The sequence below is a fragment of the Callithrix jacchus genome, chromosome 9, assembly GCF_049354715.1.
Source record: "Callithrix jacchus isolate 240 chromosome 9, calJac240_pri, whole genome shotgun sequence".
Taxonomy (NCBI): Eukaryota; Metazoa; Chordata; class Mammalia; order Primates; family Cebidae; genus Callithrix; species Callithrix jacchus.
The window spans coordinates 119,780,498-119,802,214 of NC_133510.1; the positions used below are offsets into that span (position 1 = coordinate 119,780,498).

Below are 21,717 nucleotides of genomic sequence, written 5' to 3' on the forward strand. Positions count from 1 at the left end.
TGGCTAAATTCCGGGAAAGGGGGCGGGCAATAGCGCGAGTGCGGCGGGCGTAGCTGTGCTCGGGTCCTAGCGCCGGGCCGGGCGACGCCGAGAAACCACCGAATAGAAGGCCGGAAGCATCGGAAGTCACATGCTGCCCGAGTTGCGCGGGTGATTGGCTTGGCTGGACCTGAATGATGCGGCTGTGATTGCAGAATTGTCTGGGCAGGTAAAAAGAGAACGCGATGTTTTTTTCTTTTCTCTCAGCATGGTCTGTGTAGTCTCCTGCCCTTGCAGTCCCAGAGCGTTTTGCGCTGTGTTGGTTGCAGGGATGAAAAGCGCTCGCTATGTTGTGCCCGAAGTGCACCTGCCGGCTTCCAGTCCAAGTGATGCAGGCGATGCTCCGCTGAGTGCATTTCGGTGCAGTCCAGTAACGGGCCCCGGGGGCGCAACTTGAAACATCGTAAGCATCGAAAAGTCTCGGTGCTGTCCTTCAAAGATGCATAGTGGGATGTACGGAGCAGAGGGTTAAAAGGCGTTTAATTCATTCAGATGCATCCTGCGTGCAAAAATTTATTCCAGAATTATGTACGGCCTGTTTCTAACAGAGAATCCGAAGCCTCTTCCAATACAAGCATCCGAAAGTAGTCTTGAGCATTCGATTTAGGAGGCAGTATTAAATGTGTGGATGAGAACTTTGGAATACTAAATTTTATTTTACCCCAAGGATTTGCAATGTGGGATAAGGGGGTGGGGGGAGGTGAGAGGGAGATTAAGTTGAGATTGTAAATTCTTGAAAAATATTTATACAATGACCTTTTTTTTATATATGAAGATGCTACTGCTGACCGATTTGTTACCTAATTTTTCAAAGGAGAAAGGAAGCTTCACTGGCGGGTTGCTTCTAATCAGTGCCCCTACTGACAACGCTAACCCCCAAGAAGCAAGATCAGGATTAGGAAGTCATTCAACAGTCAGGAATAGTGCCCTGAACTGATAGTCAGACACTGTCTTTGGTTCGGAGACAAGAAGATATTCATGGAGGCTAAACCTATTCGTAGCAAGTAAATGGCCCTTATTGCCTTGCTAGGGTGAAAGGTGGGATGGAGAGCAAGGGATCTAAAAAAGGGGAACTGGGGGACCCATGGATGTTTTATTCATTGAGTAAATACTTGTTGAGTGCTACTCTGTGCCAGACAATGTCCTAGATGCTGAGGCAGAGGGGTGAACCAAGTAGACAGGATCGCTACTTTCATGAATGGGGGGGGGACAATCATAAGTAAATAAGCAAACATGAACAAATAAGTACTATGAAGAATATAAAACAGGGCTGTGTTATAGAGGGTCGGGAGAATGAGAAGAGAAGGCCTCTGGGAGGAGGTGGTATTTGCCCTGCGGGACCAAGCCCTGTAACATTTAGAGGAGAGAGCATTCCAACGGGAGGGAACAGCCAGTGAGAAGGCCCTGAGGCAGGGACATACTGACACATTAGAGGAACAGAAGGGCCACTGTGGGTGGACAGGAGTGGGAAAAGGGAGAATGGGAAGAAATGCAGTTGGAAACTGATGATGCTACTTCAGGAAGAACCCATAGGCTGTGGACAGAGCTTGGGTTTGATTCTGATTGCAGTGGGCAGCCATGGGAGATTAAAACATATTTTCGGTGTTCTCCAATCAGGATTCTTAGTTTGACAATAAGATGAAATACAATACATTAAGAGTTTCAAAGAGGGCTGGGTGTGGTGGCTCATGCCTGCAATCCCAGTACTTTGGGAGGCTGAGGCAGGTGGATCACTTGAGGTCAGGAGTTCAAGACCAGCCTGGCCAATACAGTGAAACCCCATATCTACTAAAACTACAAAAAATAGGCAGTTGTGGTGTCGCATGCATGTAATCCCAGCCATTCAGGAGGCTGAGGCAAGAGAATAGCTTGAACCCAGGAGGCAGAGGTTGCAGTGAGCCGAGATCACCCCACTGCATTCTAGCCTGGGTGACAGAGTGAGACTCCATCTTAAAAAAAAAAAAAAAAAAAGGAGTTTCAAAGAGGGATCAATGAGAGGCTACCCAGAGATACTGAGCAGATGGAATCCCTTTGCTTATAGCCACCGACCATGTCCTAAGGCTTCTTAGCAGATTCCAGGTATCGCAGGGACTGTTCATCCAAGTGTTCTGTTCCATCCAGGTTTAGAGTCTCTGGTGAGCTCCCCTGACTGTGCGTCCCTCCGGAAACGAAGAGGAGGGGGAGGCCTGTCCTCTCTGGGATCCAGTGGTCACATCCCCCTCAGGAGCCCCGAATGCCTACCTCCAGTGTCGTCACCATGGAGTTCTGAAGTCCATGTGGCTCTTCACAGTGAATCAGGTGACATGTCTCCAAGAGAATTTGCATCTTTATTACTACTTGATTAAATGTGAGAGCTGGAAGGAAGCTTTGGTTTGACCACTCCACCCCTCCCACATAATATGGGGAATCTGAAACCACAGAGAGGTTACTGATTTGTCTAGGGTCACACAGCAAGTTAGTAGCAGCATCAACCCAGAATCCATGTCTCCCAACTGCCAGTCCGCTGCCCACTTCACTTCATCTGGCACCTCTCGGCTACACAGTTCACTGCTTTATCCTCTCACATGAGGACTTCTTCCGCCTCTGAGCCTCATCGTCCTCCTCTGTGAAATGGGGTGATAGCTTTCCTCATGGGATAGAATGTCACATTGAGGATGGAATGGCATGAAAGATTGAAACATACTTTGGAAAATGCCAGAGAGCACTAGGGGTCTAAGATACCACTAGCATGGGTTTGCGGTTTACAATTACCTTGGCAATCGGAAAGGCAGTGGGAGTGTTGGGAGATTCTGGCTCACCCCTGTGTTGGGTTTTAGGTGTTAAGGAAGATGCAGAGACGCCACAGCAGCAACACGGATAACATTCCACCCGAAAGGTAGGCATCTCTGCTTCTGTTCCATCTGAGGGCTCTGGGCTTCGGGTGGTAAGGGGCAACCCGAAACTGGATTGAGCAATGCCTCCCCCTCAGAGTCAGTTAGAGTCACAGTGACGGCCTCATACTAAACAATACTTAATAGCTTGCTTTTGCTTTTATGCTAAATCTCAAAGTCTTGTGTGACAGGTGAGCTACCTGACTCATCGGATCAATGACTGTACCTGTGGGATTTTAATTTAGAGAGATGTCTTAGCCCTTCAGGCTGCTATCACAAAAATACCATGGAATGGGTGTTTGTTTGTTTTTTAAGACGAAGTCTTGCTCTGTCGCCCAGGCTGGAGTGCAGTGTCAGGATCTCGGTTCACTGCAACCTCCACCTCCTGGGCTCAAGCAATTCTCCTGCCTCAACCTCCCAAGCAGCGGGGATTACAGGCACCTGCCATCACACCCAGCTAATTTTTGTATTGTTAGTAGAGATGGGGTTTCACCATGTTGGCCAGCCTGGTCTCAAACTCCTGACCTCACGTGATCCACCCACTTCGGCCTCCCAAAGGGCTGGGATTACAGGAGTGAGCCACAGCACCCGGCTCTTTTCTATTTTTTAGAGACAGAGTCTCACTATGTCACCAGGCTGGAGTATGGTGGCATGATCTTGGCTCACCACAGCCTCTGCCTCCCAGATTCAAATGATTCTCGTGCCTCAGCCTCCCAAGTAATTGTATTTTAGTAGATAGAGGGTTTCACCATGTTGGCCAGGCTGGTCTTGAACTCTTGACCTCAAGTGATCTGCCCACCTTGGCCTCCCAAAGTGCTGAGACTATAGGCCTGAGCCACTGAGCCCAGCCAGATGGGTGGTTTAAATAACAATTATTTATCTCTCACAGTGCTGGAGGCTAGGAAGTCTCGAAAGCTCCAGCATAGTCAGTGTCTGCTAAAGGCCCACTGTCTGGTTCACTGATGGCCATTCTCTTGCCATATCCTAATGTGTTGAAGGGAAAGGGATCTCTCTGGGTCTCCTTTTTAGGGGCACTAATCCCATTTGTGACGAGCCCATCGCATCAGCTAATCATTCCCAAAGGCCCCACCTCCTAGTACTATCACACTTCAGGTCAGGTTTCTTTTTTGAGACAGGGGCTTGCTCTGTTACCCAGGCTGGAGTGCAGTCGTGATTAGGCCTCACTATAACCTCCAAATCATAGGCTCAAGCAATCCTCCTGCCTCAGCCTCCCAAGTAGCTGGGACTATGGGCATGTGCCATTATACCTGGCAAATTTAAAAAAATTTTTTGGTAGAAACGGGGTCTCACTAAGTTGTCCAAACTGGCCTCAAACTCCTGAGCTCAAGCAATCTTCCTACCTCAACTTCCCAAAGCCCCGGGACTATAGGAATGAACCACTGTCCCTGGCGTGGGTTAAGTGTCAACATAAGAATCTGCAGGGGACACAGACATTCAGATCATAACTCCGAGAAACAACATGGAGAGGCTAATGACGTTGGAAGATGAGTTTTTTATTTCTTTGATTTCCCAAGAGGAGGGGGCATACCACCGCATGCAGGACCACCTGGGGAAGCACCAGCGTCAGTCAGGAGGCAGAAAGGAGCAAGGAAAAAGCATAGACCACAGCCTTTATGGTGTTTTCTGTGGGAAAGACAGGCAAGGCAGGGGAAACCATTTAGGACTGGCTAGTTTGAATGATGTTGGTGGGCTCTGGGCATCAAGGTGGTCTCTTTTTTTTTCTGTTGCCCAGGCTAGAATGCAGTAGCGCAATCTCAACCCACTGCAGCCTTGACCTCTCAGAATCAAGTGATCCTCCCACCTCGGCCTTCTGAGTAGCTGGGACTACGGGCCTGCACTACCACGTCTAGCTAATTTTTTTATTTGTAGAGACAGGGTTTTGTTATGTTTCCCAGGCTGGTCTCAAATTCCTGAGCTCAAGCGATCTGCCCTCCTTGGCCTCCCAAACTCCTGCTCACTGGGATTATAAACGCGAGCCACTATGCCCGGACTCTAGTTGCTCTTTAGTTTGGTATCTAGCCCTTGGTGATGTAGCACAGGAGAAATATTGGCTGCATGTGTAAAACTTAGATGAAGGAAGGGCGATGTAGTGACTCACACCTGTAATCCCAACACTTTGGGAGACCGAGGTGGGAGGATAACCTGAGTCTCGCATTGGAGACCAGCCTAGGTGATACAGGGAGATCCTGTCTCTACAAAAAAGTTTAAAACTAGCCAGGCATGGTGGCACGTGCCAATAGTCTCAGCACTTTGGGAAGCCAAGGTGGGAGGATTGCTTGGCCCCAGAAGTTTGAGCAGCCTGGTCAAAATAGAGAGACCCCATTTCTACAAAAAAATAGAAACTTACCAAGCATGGTGGCATGCATCTGTGGTTCTAGTTACTCAGGAGGCAGAGGTGGAGGATTGCTTGAGCCCAGGAGGCAGTGAGCTCTGATTGCACCACTGCACCCCAGCCTAGGCAACAGAGTGAGACCCTGTCTCAAAAAAAAAAGGTTAGATGAAGCAGTGATTAGGGTTATGGGTTCTGGATCTCGGGGACATGTAAATAACTTTGGCCATGAGTTTGACCCTATGATTAATGGATACCAGATAGAATCTTAAAAAAACGCAATTAAAACACTCATGAGCTAGAATTTTTTTTTCCATTTTTTTGAGATGGAGTCTCACTCTATCACCCAGGCTGGACTGCAATAGCATGATCTCAGGTCACTGCAACCTCCGCCTCCCGGGTTCAAGCTATTCTCATGTGCGTAGTTGGGACTACAGTCGCCCGCCACCATGTTTGGCTAATTTTTTTGTATTTTAGTAGAGACAAGGTTTCACCTTGTTGGCCAGGTTGGTCTCGAACTCGTGAGCTTGGGCAATCCATCCACCTCAGCTTCCTAAAGTGCTAGGATTACAGGCATGAGCCACTGCTCCCAGCCTAGAATTTCTAGCTATTGAAACCCAAGAGAGAACACACCTGGGGCCCTGTTCTCAGGTTGGGACAGCTTCCAGCCCCGGAAGCCCCGTGTTAGCACATACTTCCAGGGGGCGGGCAGCCAAGCCTTCCCTCCCTCACATTCCCTTCCCACTGCGGCTCCGGGGTTGGCTACAAAATCACAAATATTATCCCCCAGCCCCAGCATTGGGACTACCTTTTGTATGGTGCCTGCCTGTTCTGCAGGGAAGAACCCCAGCTCAGCCACCTCCCACCTGTGGTGACTTTGGTGCGTGACTTCCTTCTCTAGGTCTCAGCTTCTCCATCCAAAAATGGCAGGTGACAGAACTCAAGAGTTGCTTACATGCCAGGTGCAGTGGTTCACCCCTGTAATTCCAGCACTTTGGGAGGCTGAGGCAGGCGGATCACCTGAGATCAGGAGTTGGAGACTCCTGGCCAATATGATGAGACCCCATCTCTACTAAAAGTACAAAAATTAGCCTGTAGTCCCAGCTGCTCAGGAGACTGAGGCAGGAGAATCACCTGAACCTGGGAGGTGGAGGTTGCAGTGAGCCGAGATCATGCCACTGCACTCCAGCCTGGGTGACAGAGTGAGACTCTGTCTCAAAAAGAAGGAAAAAAAGTTGTTTACGGGTGGAGTGAGTGTGAAGATGCAGAAACACAGCATCCGGCTTGTAATAGCCTGCCTGTTGGACCCTTTTCCACCTCTAAAGATAACATTGCCGTCTGCTGTCAAGTGAACCCTGAGATCTCTTGGGGTCAAAGACCACACAGGAAATTCAAACCGTGTATTGAGTGCTTATGCTGTGCTAACCGTCACATTAGCCCAGTGAAAGCACCCATTTTGCAGATGCAGAAACTGAGGCTCACAGAGGGGAAGGAAATTACCTAAAGTCACACAGCCAGACATTTGCACCCCCATCCATTCGTCCCCCAGCATCTGTGCTTTCAGATACCATTTTTGGCTGCCTGCTGTCTGAGCAGAGCCACTTCTCCTCCTGGGTAGCCTCAAGCTCTGGCCCTTAAGTGGTTAAGTTGGAAGCGCAGCCTCTGTCTCCCTCTAAGGCATATTCTTTCCTAGTTAGGCTGAAATCTCGGCTGGATGCAGGGGAGAGGCCCAGGGAAGGGAGGCCAGCTATAAAAAGCCCCTTGGTGGGTTGAGTCTTCCCTGGGTGTACTGGAGGCCCCTGAGCCCAGTGAACTCAGAGTGCTGGCAAGCTCAAGGGGGCTGGGATGGCTTTCTAGGGCCCCTTGGGTGGCCAGGGAGATAGAGTGGCCTCCTTGTGGGCCAACATGGGTACCTGCCAGGACTCTTGCTTTCTGAGCTGAGCTCCTCGAAGTACAGAAAAAGCTGAAGGTCCCTTGAGGATGATAGCCATGGTGTTTGCTGTTGTTGTCATTATGAATATTGTCATTATTATTATCCAGCGCTCAGGGGAGGAGGGGTTCATATTTCCTGGGCTCTTGGATCCAGCAGGGTTGGGGCTTGGTTGGGGAGGGAATCCAATCCTGAGTTTCCTCTGTTGCACCAGGTTTTTTTTTGACACGAGTCTCACTCTGTTGCCCAGGCTGGAGTGCAGTGGCACAATCTTGGCTCACTGCAGCCTCCGCCTCCCAAGTTCAAGCGAGATTCTGCTGCAGCCTTCTGAGTAGCTGGGATTACAATATGTCCCACCATGCCTGGCTAATTTTTGTATTTTTAGTAGACAGGGGGCTTCGCCATGTTAGTCAGGTTAGTCTCAACTCCTGGCCTCAAGTGCTGGGATTACAGGTATGAGCTACCATACCCAGCCTGCTTCAAAATCCTGACCTCAACCGATCTGCCCACCTCAGCCTCTCAAGGTGCTGTGATTACAGGTTTGAGCCACCGTGTCTGGCCTCACCAGGTTTTTAGCAACATACTTGCAGGCCCAGTTTGTGCATTCGGGGAAACCACCGTGTCCCGCCTGCTGTGTGTCACAGGTGTTCTGCAAGCTGTTAAATGGTTTTCCATGGATGAAAAGAATTCTGTGGTCAAATAAGTTTGGGGAACACTGGGCTTAAGCAAAATTCATTTTTTCAGTTGCAGGCCTTCTCAGTGCCTTTAGTCCACTTCTTTATGCATTCCTTCAAACAATATTGAGCATGTTCCGAGTGCTAGGTGCATGGTGTGGGTGGTAGAACAAGGCTATAGTGTTTGATCTTGTGGTGTGGAGCTCTGTCCAAAGCTATGGTTAGCAGCACTGACTGCACATTAGAATCATTGTGGTGGGGGGTGGTGGGGAATGGTGGCTCCTGCTTATAATCCCAGCATTTTGGAGGCCAAGGCAGGAGGATCACATGAGCTCAGGAGTTTGAGACCAGCCTGGCCAACATGGCGAAAACCCCATCTCTACAAAAAATACAAAAATTACCCAAGCATGGTGACATACACCTGTAATCCCGCCTACTCAGGAGGCTGAGGCACTAGAATCACTTGAATCCAGGAGGCAGAGGTTGCAGGGAGCCGAGATCATGCCACTGCACTCCAGCCTGGGTGACAGAGGGAGACCCTGCTCAAAAAAAAGAAGAATCACTGAGGGGACTCTGAGTAACTTCAGATGCTGCGGCCCACCCACAAAGATTTTGATTCAGTTGGTCTCCAGGGGGGTCAGGGCACCTGTTTTTTTCAGAAGTTCCCCCAAGTGGTTATAATACATGGCCACATTTGAGAGCCACAGGTCTTGAGAGAAAGATGAGGAATAAAATGACAGCTGTGATCAGTCCTGTGCAGGTGACATGAGGGTGCAGTGAGAACAAGGAGCCGGGGACTGTCATTGTCTGGGAGGGAGGGGAGCCTCCACCCAGGAAGGGAGACGTTAGCTGAAATCTAACAAATGAGTGTGTGTTACCTAGTTGGGATGGGGTGCAGGTAGGAGAGGCATCCCGGTGAAGGCGACAGCCTGGGGTAGGAAAGGAGAAGCAGGCACACGATGAGATTAGAGTTTGGGGCCAAATAATCCTGGCAGCTTCATCTCTCTGAATCTCAGTTTCTTTGTCAGTAAGGGACATGATACTTGGGAATGATATTTGTACCTATCTAGAGGGTTCATCTGAGATCTTGGGAAGGAATACAGAATGGGAAACCCTGGGAGCACTTTTAGTGGGATCATGAAATAATCGAATACAGTTGGCCCTCCATATTCATGGGGGTATTTGTTCCAAGACCCCCAGTGGATACCAGAATATGCAGCTGCTCAAGTCACATGTATAAAATGGCTAGGACAGTCAGCCCTTTGTATCTGTGGATCCATGACCCAAGGTTAGTTGAATCCTTAAATATGGATGCTGGACTGTATGTGTTTTATTTTTATTTATTTGCTTAGTGAGAAAACATCTCACCCTGTCACCCAGGCTGGGGTGCAGTGGCGTGAACTCAACTCACTGTAACCTCTACCGCCTGGGCTCAAGCCATCCTCCCACCTCAGCCTTCTGAATAGCTGGGACTACAGGTGCATGCCACTATGCCCAGCTAATTTTCTAATTTTTTTGTAGAGATAGGCTCTTGCTATGTTGCCCAGGCTGGTCTTAAACTCCTGGGCTTAAGGGATCTCCCTGCCTTGGCCTCCCAAAGTGCTGGGATTATAGGTGTGAGCCACCATGCCCAGTCTTGTATATATTTGTAATATTTTAAGACATATTTCCTGGAGCCATTTGCAGTGGCATATGCCTATAACCCCAGCTATTCAGGAGGCCGAGGTGGGAGGATCACTTGAGCCCAGGAGTTGGAGGCTCTAGTGAGCTATGATCACACCACTCTGGCCTGGGCAACTCACTGCACACTCACGTCTCACCCTGTGGATAATGGTCTCATATAATAGATGACATGAGGTCAGATGTGAAAACAGTGGAAATTTTTCCCCAAAGCCTTCCTCCTGCTGCCATTTTGGACTGAATGACGTCTGGTATACATTTATTAAGCACCTAATGTGTGCCCTGGGTTGTGGGGTCCAGAGAATGAATGAAGCCCAGCCCATTTTCAATAAGCTCATGGTATATTTGGAGTCCCTTAGCAGTCTGTGGAGGTGCCTGCAGGGTGACAGAAGGAGGGAGTGGCTCTTTGTCCTCCCCTTCCCCAACACATGCACATCAAGCTTCACTTGCATCTGTGGTGTGGGCTAAGTTTGCAGTGTAGTGATTCCGCTTCAAAAAAGGATGAACCCTTGGCCGAGCGCGGTAGCTCTTGCCTGTAATCCCAGCACTTTGGGAGGCTGAGGTGGGTGGATCACCTAGGTCAGGAGTTTATGACCAGCCTGGCTAACATGGTGAAACCCGCCTCTACTAAAAATACAAAAATTAGCTGGGCATGATGGCAGGTGCCTGTAATCCCAGCTACTCGGGAGGCTGAGGCAGGAGAATTGCTTGAACCCAGGAGATGGAGGTTGCAGTGAGCTGAGATTGTGCCATTGCACTCCAGCCTGGGTGACAGAGCAAGACTCTGTCTCAAAAGAAAAAGAAAGAAAAGAGAATGAACCCAAGAGTAGAAAGATGGTATCCAGACCTCCACGTTCATGGGAAACTGCACCCAGTTCTGAGTTCTCCATTCCTGCAGGCGCAACTCTGGGCTCTCTGCTCCTCTAGCAGTGGCTCTGCAAGGGCCACAGAATCCTTTGCCTGATTCCAACGCAAGAGGCCCTTGCTTGGAACTAGGGAAAGCAATTTGGCCCTGCAGGTCTTTCATAGGAACTAGAGATACTGGGCGTGGTGGCTCACACCTGTAATCCCAGCACTTTGGGAGGCTGAGGCGGGAGGATCATCTGAGGTCGGTAGTTCGAGACCAGCCTGACCAACCTGTTGAAACCCCATCTCTACTAAAAATACAAAAAATTAGCTGGGTGTGGTGTATGTCTGTAATCCCAGCTACTTGGGAGGCTGAGGCAGGAGGATTGCTTGAACCTGGGAGGTAGAGGTTGTGGTGAGCCGAGATTGCACCATTGTACTCCAGCTTGGGCAACAAGAGTGAAACTCCATCTCAAAAACAAAAACAAAAACAAAAAAAAACTAGAGATAATAGTTTCCATGTATCGAGCACCTATTATTGCAAAATATATTTTAAATTTAATGTGCCCCCCACCCCCAGAATTCTATTCAGGAATAAAGGCCCATTTCTCAGGTGAGAAAGCTGAGTACAGAGGTCTAAGCCCCTAGAAGAGGTGGGGATGCAGTTTGAATGTGGGCCTCCCAGCTAAGTCTTCTTCGCATTACTGTCATGGAAGTCTTCCAGCTAAGTGGGTGGGTCCCACCCAGTGCCAGCTGTGACCAAGGCTGGCCCCTCTGGGGAACTAGGAGCCATTGAACTTGAAGACTGCAGAACCATGGGTCCTTGGGATCTCGAGGTAATTCTAGAATCATAGAATTCTGTGCTCCCTTTTCAACGAAGTGTGCTGGTTACTAAAGTGGGCTCTAGAAAGAGTTGGCCTGGGTTCGAATCTCCCCTACTCCACCCCTTACCAGCTCTGTGACTCTGGACAAGTTACTTTCTCTCTCTGGGCCTCTGTTTCTTTATCTGTAAAGAGGGGATATCCATGGGACCTAATTCCAGGGTTGATGGGAGGATTTAGTAAGCTAATCAATGCAAAATACTCATAAGACTATCTGACATATAGCAGGTTTTGATAAAGGTTATGACCTCTTGTTATTCATATTATTTGTGTTAGTTCCTAGGACTGCTATAACAAAGTACCACACCCTGGGGTTCTTCAACATCAGAAATTTCTTTTAACAAGTTCTGGAGGCTGGAAGGCTGAGATCAGGGTATCAGCCGGCTTGGTCCCTTCTCTGGCCTCTCTCCTTGGCTTGTGGACAGCCGTCTGCTCCCTGTGTCTTTATGTGGTCTACTCTCTGTACCTGTCTGTGTCCTAGTCTCTTCCTCTTCTTTTTTATTTTTATTTTTTCCTTTTGTGACAGAGTCTCTCTGTCACCCAGGTTGGAGTGCAGTGGCGAGATTTGGCTCACTGCAGCCTCAACATCCTGGGCTCAAGTGATCCTCCCACCTCAGCCTCCTGAGTAGCTGGAGCTACAGTCAGGCGCCACCAGGCCTGGCTAATTTCTTTCTAGTTTTTGTAAAGATGGAGTCTCCCTGTTGCCCAGGTTGGTCTTGAACAACTGGGCTCAAGCAATCCTCCCACCTCTGCCTCCCAAAGTGCTGGGATTATGGGCATGAGCCACTGCAGCCAGCCCTTGCCTCTTCTTACAAGGACAACAGTCACACTGGATTAGACCCACTCTAATGATTTCATTTTAACTTCATTGCCTCTTAAGGACCCTGTCTTTAAACGGTCACATTCTGAGGTCCTGGGAGTAAGGACTTCATGTGAATTTGAGAGGGGACACAGCTCAACCCACAACATAACTGATATTATTGGTCCCCATCCTCGTCTGGGGTGAGGTCTTTTCCATCCGTCTGACTTCCTGGGGTTTCTCTCCCCTTGTCACCCAGAAACCGCAGCCAGGCGCTCAGCTCCGAGGCGAGTGTGGATGAAGGTGGCGTCTTTGAGAGTCTGAAGGCAGAGGCGGCCTCCCCACCAGCGCTCTTCTCGGGCTTATCAGGCAGCCTCCCCACCAGCTCGTTCCCCTCCAGCCTGGTGCTGGGCTCCTCGTCTGGCGGCGGGGACGTGTTCATCCAGATGCCCGCATCCAGGGAGGAAGGAGGGGGCCGGGGCGAGGGGGGCGCCTATCACCACCGCCAGCCCCACCACCACTTCCACCACGGCAGCCACCGCGGGACCTCCTTGCTGCAGCACGTGGGAGGGGACCACCGGGGGCATTCGGAGGAGGGAGGCGACGAACAGCCCGGGACTCCTGCCCCCGCCCTGTCCGAGCTGAAGGCTGTGATCTGCTGGCTCCAGAAAGGACTCCCCTTCATCCTGATCCTCCTGGCCAAACTGTGCTTCCAGCATAAGCTCGGTGAGTTCTGGGGGCATGGCTGTCCTAGCCAGGGGCTTCAGTGCAGTGTGCCTGCAGCCCATGGGGTGGGGGGCTCCTCCTCTGAAGCCCAGGGAGAGACAGCAGAGACCAACATGGGCTTCAGGGTGTAGGATTCTGAGGCAGACCTGGGGTCAAATCCTGGCAGACTAGCTGTGTGACTTGGGGCAAGTCACTTGGCTTCTCTGAGCCTCAGTTTCCTCATCTGTCTAGTGGGGGTTATGATAGAAACTTCCTCACTTGTTGGCTGGAGTGAAGGAGTCCTGCGTAATAACGCAGACTGCCGGAGTCTATACTCGAGCTCTGTCCCCTCCTAGCTCTGTGATGCGAGGTGCATTATTTACCCTCTCTGTGCCTCAGTTTCGTCATCTGTAAAGGGGGGTTATTCTTCACGGGATCACAGTTATGTTAGATTTTAGTTAATATGAGTAACACACATTACTATTTTTAATATACACACACACAGAGACAGAGAGAGAGAGAGAGAGAGACTGGATCTTACTCTTTCGCCCAGGCTAGAGTGCAGTGGTGCAGTCTTAGCTCACTGCAACCTTCGCCTCCCAGATTCAAGCGATCCTCCCACCTTAGTCTCCTGAGTACTGGGACCATAGGCGTGTGCCACCATGCCCAGCTAAATTTTAAATTATTTTTGTAGAGTAGAAGTCTCACTATATTGCCCAGGCTGGTCTCAAATTCCTGGGCTCAAGCAATCCTCCCTCCTTGGCCTCCTAAAGTGCTGGGATTTCAGGTGTGAGCCACTGTGCCTGGCCTGTTATATGTATTATTAACATACATTGAGATACTTAACATAGAGCCTGGCACACAGCACGTGATGGATAAATACTACCTATTGTTGTTATTAGGGAATAAAATAATGATTCCCAAAGTGCTTAGTCTCCTATCTGACACATACTCAACAGTCAATAAATGGCCTCTCGTATAACTGGTTTGTTTGTTTGTTTGTTTGTTTTGAGATGGAGTTTCACTCTTGTTGCCCAGGCTGGAGTGCAATGGCGTGACCTCGGCTCACTGCATCCTCCGCCTCCTGGGTTCAGGCAATTCTCCTGCCTCTCCCAAGTAGCTAGAATTATAGGCGCCCACCACCATGCCCAGCTAATTTTTGTATTTTTTGGTAGAGACGGGGTTTCATGTTTGCCAGCTGGTCTCAAACTCCTCACCTCAGGTGATCTGCCTGCCTCAGCCTTCCAGAATGCTGAGATGACAGGTATGAGCCATTGTGCCCAGCCTAGTATACTGTCATTGTTATTATTAATGTTATTTACTGGGATTTTGTTTGTTTGTTTGTTTGAGACTGAGTCTTGCTCTGTCACCAGGATGGAGTGCAGTGGTGCCATCTCAGCTCACTGCAAACCTCTGCCCCCAGGTTCAAGCAATTCTTATGTCTCAGCCTCCTGAGTAGCTGGAATTATAGGCACCCACCACCACGCCTGGCTAATTTTTAAAATTTTTAGTAGAGATGGGGTTTTGCCATGTTGGCCAGGCTGGTCTTGAACTCCTAACCTCAAGTGATCCACCCACCTCAGCCTCCTAAAGTGCTGGGATTACAGGCGTGAGCCACCATGCCCGGTTTACTTATTAGATCATGGTGTTGCTATGCCCTGGCCGGCTTATAGACTGTTGTTTTAGTCCTTCAGTAGGAGTGATGGTAACAATTATCTTGTGGCCTACCACTTTCCATGAGAAAATATTGACAGATATGGTGGCTCATGCCTGTAATCCCACCACGTTTCCAGGCCGAGGTGGGAGTATTGCTCAAGGCCGCGAGTTCAAGACCAGCCTGGGAAACATAGTGAGAGCCTATCTCTACCAAAAATAAAGAGAGAGCCTCAAGAGGGGGTGAGACCATTTTTTATTTCTTATTTTCTTCTCTCTGATGAGTGACAGCTAGCTCAGATTCCTCCACCTTCCTTGCTGGGTGCCGCCCTATCAGCCCTCCCTTTCTGTTCCTAGAAGTGAAAGCTGGCATGTTCTCCGTTACCCTGAATTCTGGCAAAATCACAGCTAAGTTTTGTTTTGCGAGTATGGTCATTTTCTTTTTCACTTGGCAGGTTTTTTTTGTTTTTTAATCCAAGAGAAGGGTAGAAAACAGGATTATGGGGCCACTCATTCTTGCTTTATATGTTTTTAGTGAAGAAATACAGTAGATCTGGAAAAATACCTGGAGTGCACATACCTATTAAAAGAGTAAGTAAGGCTGGGCACAGTGGCTCACCCCTATAATTCCAGCACTTTGGGAGGCCGAGGTAGGTGGATCACTTGAGGTCAGGAGTTTGAGACCAGCGTGGCCAACATGGTGAAACCCCATCTCTACTAATCATTAAAAAATTAGCTGGGCATGGTGGTGCACATCTGCAATCCCAGCTACTCAGGAGACTGAGACACCAGACTCACTTGAACCCGGGGGTAGAGGTTGCAGTGAGCTGAGGTTGCACCACTACACTCCAGCCTGGGCGACAGTGTCTCAGAAAAACAAAAAAAACTAGTAAGTACATCAGGTGAAAGAGGAATCCTGTCTGCAAATAACAAAAAGCAGGACTCGCAAATCATTATTCCGGAAGAATTCCAAGATTGTAGCTTGGCAAACAGCGGCAATTAAATGTCTGGTGGAAGAAAATTCAATTTCGTTCTCCCATCTGCCTGGGTCAGGTTTGTCTGTTAGCTGGGATTTTATTTCTTGTTGAACATTAAACTTGAATTCCTTATGGTGCTGTGAGTTTTTTCTTTTTCTTCTTCTTTGTCTTTTTTGAGACAGAGCGTTGCCTGTTGCCCAGGCTGGAGTGCACTGGTGTGATCTCAACTCACTGCAGTCTCTCCATCCTGGGTTCAAGCAATTCTTGTGCCTCAGCCTCCTGAGTAGCTGTGACTAGAGCTGTTCGCCACCATGTCCAGCTAATTTTTGTATTTTTAGTAGAGATGTGATTGGCCAGGCTCTTCTCAAACTCTTGGCCTGAAGTGATCCACCCACCTCGGCCTCCCAAAGTACCGGGATTACAGGCATGAGCCACAGCACCCAGCTGTGAGTTTTTTTAGTGTATGCTTTTATCACACATTCTATCTGATTCTATCAATCAGATTCTTTTTGAAAGTAGATATAATAAGAGGCATCATTTACTAACTGCTAAGGTTTATGATCTAGAAACTTTATCCCTCCATGAGGTATAAGTAATGTTATTGCTCTGTCCATTTTACACGTGAGGAAACTAGGGCTTAGAGAGGTGCCAAGCTCACACAGAGAAGAAGGGCAGAGCTGGGATTTGAACCCAGGCCTTACCAGACCGCACAGTGCTGATCTGGTGCTGTAAAGTATCCCCACAGGGACCTAATCCTGTCCCTAAGTCAGAATGGCTCAGAATTCCCAGCAATTTAGATGGCAGCCCAAATCCCCCAGAAGCAGGATTTTTCATTCCAAAGGGACCAGGGATGTGTCTTTTCCCCCACCTTGCTCAGCACCCTGGGCTAGGCCTGATGAGTCTAAGTGGGTGATGTCAAGCCCTCCTCTGTCCTGCAGGCATCGCTGTGTGCATCGGGATGGCCAGCACCTTCGCCTATGCCAACTCCACGCTCCGAGAACAGGTCTCTCTGAAGGTGAGTCACCTGGCAACCTAGTCTCCGGTGGCTGCTGCAACAAATAGCCACAGGCCAGGCGAAGTCTTTCCCTGCAAGTCTCCAATGTCCATTGTGTCATTTGTATGCCTTTGCATCCTCATAGCGTAGCTCCCACATAGCAGTGAGAACATACGATGGTTGGTTTTCCATTCCTGAGTTACTTCACTTAGAATAGTGGTTTCCAATCTCATCCAGGTCACTGCAAATGCTGTTAATTCATTCCTTTTTATGGCTGTGTAGTATTCCATTAGATATACATACATATACATATATACACATATAAATATATATACGTACACACACACACATACACACACAGACACACACACACACACACACCACAGACACACACACACACCACAGTTTCTTTATTCACTCGTTGATTGATGGGCATTTGGGTTGGTTCCACGATTTTGCAGCTGTGAATTGTGCTGCTATAAACATGCATGTACAAGTATCATTTTGGAATAATGACTTCTTTTCCTCTGGCTAGATACCCAGTAGTGGGATTACTGGATCAAACACTAGTTCTACTTTTAGTTCTTTAAGGAATCTCCACACTGTTTTCCATAGCCACTGTAGTAGCAGGTTGTTTAATTTCCATGTATTTGCATGGTATTGAAGGTTCCTTTGGAGTTGATTTCCAGTTTTATTCCACTGTGGTCTGAGAGAATACTTGATATAATTTCAGTTTTCTTAAATTTATTGAGGCTCTTTTTGTGGCCTATCATATGGTATATCTTGGAGAAAGACCATGTGCTGTTGAATAGAATGTGTATTCTGCGGTTGTCAGATGAAATGTTTTGTATATGTCTGTTTAGTCCATTTGTTCCAAGGTATAATTTATTTTTATTTATTTATTTTGAGACCAGAGTTTCACTTTTGTTGCCCAGGCTGGAGAGCAGTGGTGAGATCTTGGCTCACTGCAACCTTGCCTCTGGGGTTCAAGCAATTTTCCTGCCTCAGCCTCCCAAGTAGCTTGGATTATCGGTGCCCGCCACTACGCCCTGCTAATTTTTGTATTTTTAGTAGAAACAGGGTTTCACTGTGTTGGCTAGGCTGGTCTCCAACTCCTTACCTCATGATCAGCCCACCTCTGCCTCCCAAAGTGCTGGGATTATAAGCATGAGCCATTGTGCCCAGCCTCCAAGGTATAATTTAAATCCATTGTTTCTTTCTTGCCTTTCTGTCTTGATGACCTGTCTAGTGCTATCCGTGGAGTATTGAAGTCCTTCACTGTTATTGTGTTGCTTTCTATCTCATTTCTGAGGTCTATTAGTAATTGTTTTATAAATTTGGAAGCTCCAGTGTTAGGCGCATGTATGTTTAGAATTGTGATATTTTCCTCTTGAACAAGGCCTTTTACCATTACATAATATCCCTCTTTGTCTCTTTTAACCACTGCTGCTTTGAAGTTAGTTTTCTCTGACGTAAGGATAGCTACCCCTGCTCCCTTTTGGTGTCCATTTGCATGAAGTGCCCTTTCATACCCCTTTACTTTATGTGAGTCCTTATAGGCAAGATGAGTCTCCTGAAAGCAGCAGTTGGTTGGTTGGTAAGTTCTTATCTATTCTGCAGTTCTGTATCTTTTAAGTGAAGAATTTAGGCCACTTACATTCAATGTTAGTATTGAAATGTGAGGTACCATTGCATTCATCATGCTCTTCGTTTCCTGTGTACTTTGGTTTTTTCATTTTTTGTTTTTGCTTTTTAACTTATATTTTTGTTTTATGGTCCTATGTGATGTATGCTTTAAAGAAGTTCTGTTTTGATGTGTTTCCAGGATTTGTTTCAAGATTTAGAACTCCTTTTAGCAGTTCTTGTAGTGCTGACTTGGTAATGGCAAATTCTCTCAGCATTTGTTTGTCTAAAAAAGACTATATCTTTTCTTCATATATGGTTATTAGTTTCACTGGATGCAAAATTCTTGGCTAGTAATTGTTTTGAGGAGGCTGAAGATAGGGCCCCAATCCCTTTTAGCTTGTAGGGTTTCTGCTGAAAAATCTGCTGTTAATCTGATAGATTTTCCTTTATAGGTTACCTGGTGCTTCTGTCTCACAGCTCTTAAGATTCTTTCTTTTGTCTTAACTTTGGATAACCTGATGACAGTGTGCCCAGGCAAAGATCATTTTGCAATGAATTTCCCAGGTGTTCTTTGTGCCTCTTGTAGTTGGATGTCTAGGTCTCTAGCAAGGCCAGGGAAGTTTTCCTTATTATTCCCCCAAATATTTCCAAGTTTTCAGAATCCTCTTCTTCAGGAACACTGACTGATTATTCTTAGGTTTGGTCATTTAATATAATCCCAGACTTCTTGGAGGCTTTGTTCATATTTTCTTATTCTTTTTTCTTTGTCTTTGTTGGATTGGGTTAATTCGAAGACCTTGTCTTCAGGCTCTGAATTTCTTTCTTCTACTTGTTCAATTCTATTCCTGAGACTTTCAAGAACATTTCACATTTCTAAAAGTGTGTCCAAAGTTTCCTGAATTTTTTTATTGTTTTTTTTATTTAAGCTATATATTTCCCTGAATATTTCTCCCTTCACTTCCTGTATCATATTTTGGATTTCATTGCACTGGGCTTTGCCTTTCTCTGGTCCCTCCCTGATAAGCCTAATAACTAGCCTGCTGAAGTCTTTTTCAGGTAAATCAGGGATTTTTTTTTTTTTTTGGTTTGGATCCGTTGCTGGTGAACTAGTGTGATTTCTGGGGGGTGTTGAAGAGCCTTGTTTTGTCATGTTACCAGGATTGGTTTTCTGGTTCCTTCTCTTTTGGGTAGGCTCTGTCAGAGGGAAGGTCTAGGGTTGAAGGCTGTTATTCACATTCTTTTGTCCCATGGGGTGTTGCCTCATTGTAGTACTCTCCCCCTTTTCCTATGGATGTGGCTTCCTGTGAGCCAAACTGCAGTGATTGTTGTGTCTCTTCTGAGTCTAGCTACCCAGTGAGTCTACCTGGCTCCTGGCTGGTACTGGGTGTTGTCTGCACAGAGTCCTGTGATGTGAACCATCTACGGGACTCTCAGCTGTGGATACCAGTACCTGCTCCCATGGAGGTGGCACACGGTGCAGTGGACTCCGTGAGGACTGTTAGCTTTGGTGGTTTAATGCTCTATTTTTGTGTTGGTTGGCCTCCTGCCAGGAGGTGGCGCTTTCCAGAGAGCCTCGCTGTGGTAGTGTGCAGAGGAACCTGCAGGGGGGGCCTAGAACTCCCAAGTTTTTGTGCCCTTTGTCTTCTGCTACCAGGGTGGGTAAGGAAGGCCCATCAGGTGGGGTTGGGGCTAGGCGGTCTTTGCTATGGGGATGGGTGAGATTCCCAGGTCACTGGAGTCGTGTACCAAGGAGGATATGGCTGCCTCTGCTGAGTCAGGTAGGTTGTCAGGAAGTGGGGGAAAGCCCGCAGTCACAGGCCTCGCCCAGCTCCCAGGCAGACTGAAGGGCTAGTCTCACTCCCACGTACCCCCAAAACAGCCCCCAGACTGTTTCCAGGTGGAGGGCAATAGGGGCTTGAAAACCTGCCCCAGGCTCTCCACCTCCCAGCTGCCAAAGAAAAGGGCTTAGTTCTTCCCGCACCTGTGGAGTCTGCACACCGGATTTGCGTCCTCCCCAGAGTTCTGGCCAGGAGGCTTCTTACCCTGTTCAAATTGTTACAGAGTTCAGCTAGAGATTTGCTTCTCCCTGTGGCGTTATACCCCTTGCTCTTCCATTGGATCCCCGTGGTGCCAGGGAGGAATGGGCTGCTGGGGAACCCAGCCAGCTCCAGCTCCAGCCCCCAGGGCCTTTCTGCTGCTTGCTCTACCCTGTATTTCACTCGCTCTCCAAATTGATTTAGCGCCAGGTAAAGTCGGAAACCTGTCCCGCAAACAGACCTTCAGCTTCTTTTTTTTTTTTTTTTTTTTTTTTTTGAGACGGAGTTTCGCTCTTGTTGCCCAGGCTGGAGTGCAACGGCGCGATCTCGGCTCACCGCAAACTCCGCCTCCTGGGTTCAGGCAATTCTCCTGCCTCAGCCTCCTGAGTAGCTGGGATTACAGGCACGCGCCACCGTGCCCAGCTAATTTTTTGTATTTTAGTAGAGACGTGGTTTCACCATGTTGACCAGGATGGTCTCGATCTCTTGACCTTGTGATCCACCCGCCTCGGCCTCCCAAAGTGCTGGGATTACAGGCGTGAGCCACCGTGCCCGGCCCAGACCTTCAGCTTCTCCACTGGGTGTGAGTGCTGGGAGAGGAGGGTCTCCCTTTCCCATTTCCGCAGTTGGGGCACTCGCAGTTTTGGGGGGCTCCCCTGGGTCCTGCGGGAGCAGTCTGCTTCTTTCAGAGTCTGTGGGTCCTCTTCAGATTGCTGGTTTGTTTTTGCAGTTGATCTAGAGCTAAAATTCACAGTGCTAGCTTCGGTACGCTGCTCTCTCTGGAGCGTCAGTCTAGCCCTGCATCCCGTCCGCCATGATCTCTCTAAAACCTTTTTTTATTTTATAACTTTTAGAGACAGATTCTCACCCAGGCACCCAGGTTAGAGTGCAGTGGCATGACCATAGCTCTTGGCAGCCTCCAACTCCCAGGCTCAAGCGATCCTCCTACCTCAGCCTCCAAAGAGGCCATTCTTCTGCCTGCCACCCCTAGGTAGGTCCCTGAATGTTCCTTTCTTCTCTCCAACAGCCGCATCTCTTCCGTGTTCCTGACCCAGTCCCTTTACCCTGCAGACATTCAGCTCATTAGCTCACTTTCGTTTTTTAGTGTTTTGTTTTGTTTGGGATGGAGTCTTGCTCTGTTGCTCAGGCTGGAGTGCAGTGGCATGATCTTGGCTCACTGCAACCTCTGCCTCCCAGGTTCAAGCAATTCTCCTGCCTCAGTCTCCCCAGTAGCTGGGACTATAGACACACACCACTACATCCGGCTAATTTTTTGTATTTTTAGTAGGACGGGGTTTCACCACATTGGCCAGGCTGGTCTCAAACTCCTCACCTCAGGTGATCCTCATGCCTTGGCCTCTGAAAGTGCGGGGATTACAGGTGTGGGCCTCTGTGCCCGGCCCCATTAGGTTACTTTCATTTCACCCTCATGCTTATGGCCATCCCTCTTATGCTGCTGGGTAGACATAGAGCTTCACTGCTATCCTCCTGAGTGTCCTGTGTCTGCTGAGCACTGATTGTGTGCCTGGCACAGTGCTGAGCCCATTGCTCATCTCAGCAACCTGGGAGGGAAACAAAATCATTCTTTTGTCGTTTTCCCACCGAGGAAAGAGTGGCTCAGAGACACTAGCTTCCTTGCCTGAGGTCACACAGCCAG

The 21,717-nt window shown here is 48.4% G+C and overlaps 1 protein-coding gene across 7 annotated transcripts in view; it reads left to right on the top strand.

The window, feature by feature from the left end:
- Positions 1–152: 152 nt before the first annotated feature.
- The window catches only part of RNFT2 (ring finger protein, transmembrane 2), a 115,115-nt gene continuing 93,550 nt past the window's right edge, over positions 153–21,717 (top strand). For 6 of the 7 annotated variants that reach the window (XR_013522142.1, XR_013522140.1, XR_013522141.1 and 3 more), the window contains exons 1-5: positions 153–208; positions 2,161–2,337; positions 2,856–2,914; positions 12,329–12,795; positions 16,343–16,419. Coding sequence is in view for 4 of the 7 variants with exons in the window: in XM_009004744.5 (XP_009002992.1) it covers positions 2,314–2,337; positions 2,856–2,914; positions 12,329–12,795; positions 16,343–16,419 (627 nt within the window). In the remaining 3 variants the exon portion in view is untranslated. The remainder of the gene's footprint in view (positions 209–2,160; positions 2,338–2,855; positions 2,915–12,328; positions 12,796–16,342; positions 16,420–21,717) is intronic. The other variant, XM_035257749.3, reaches the window with a different exon arrangement.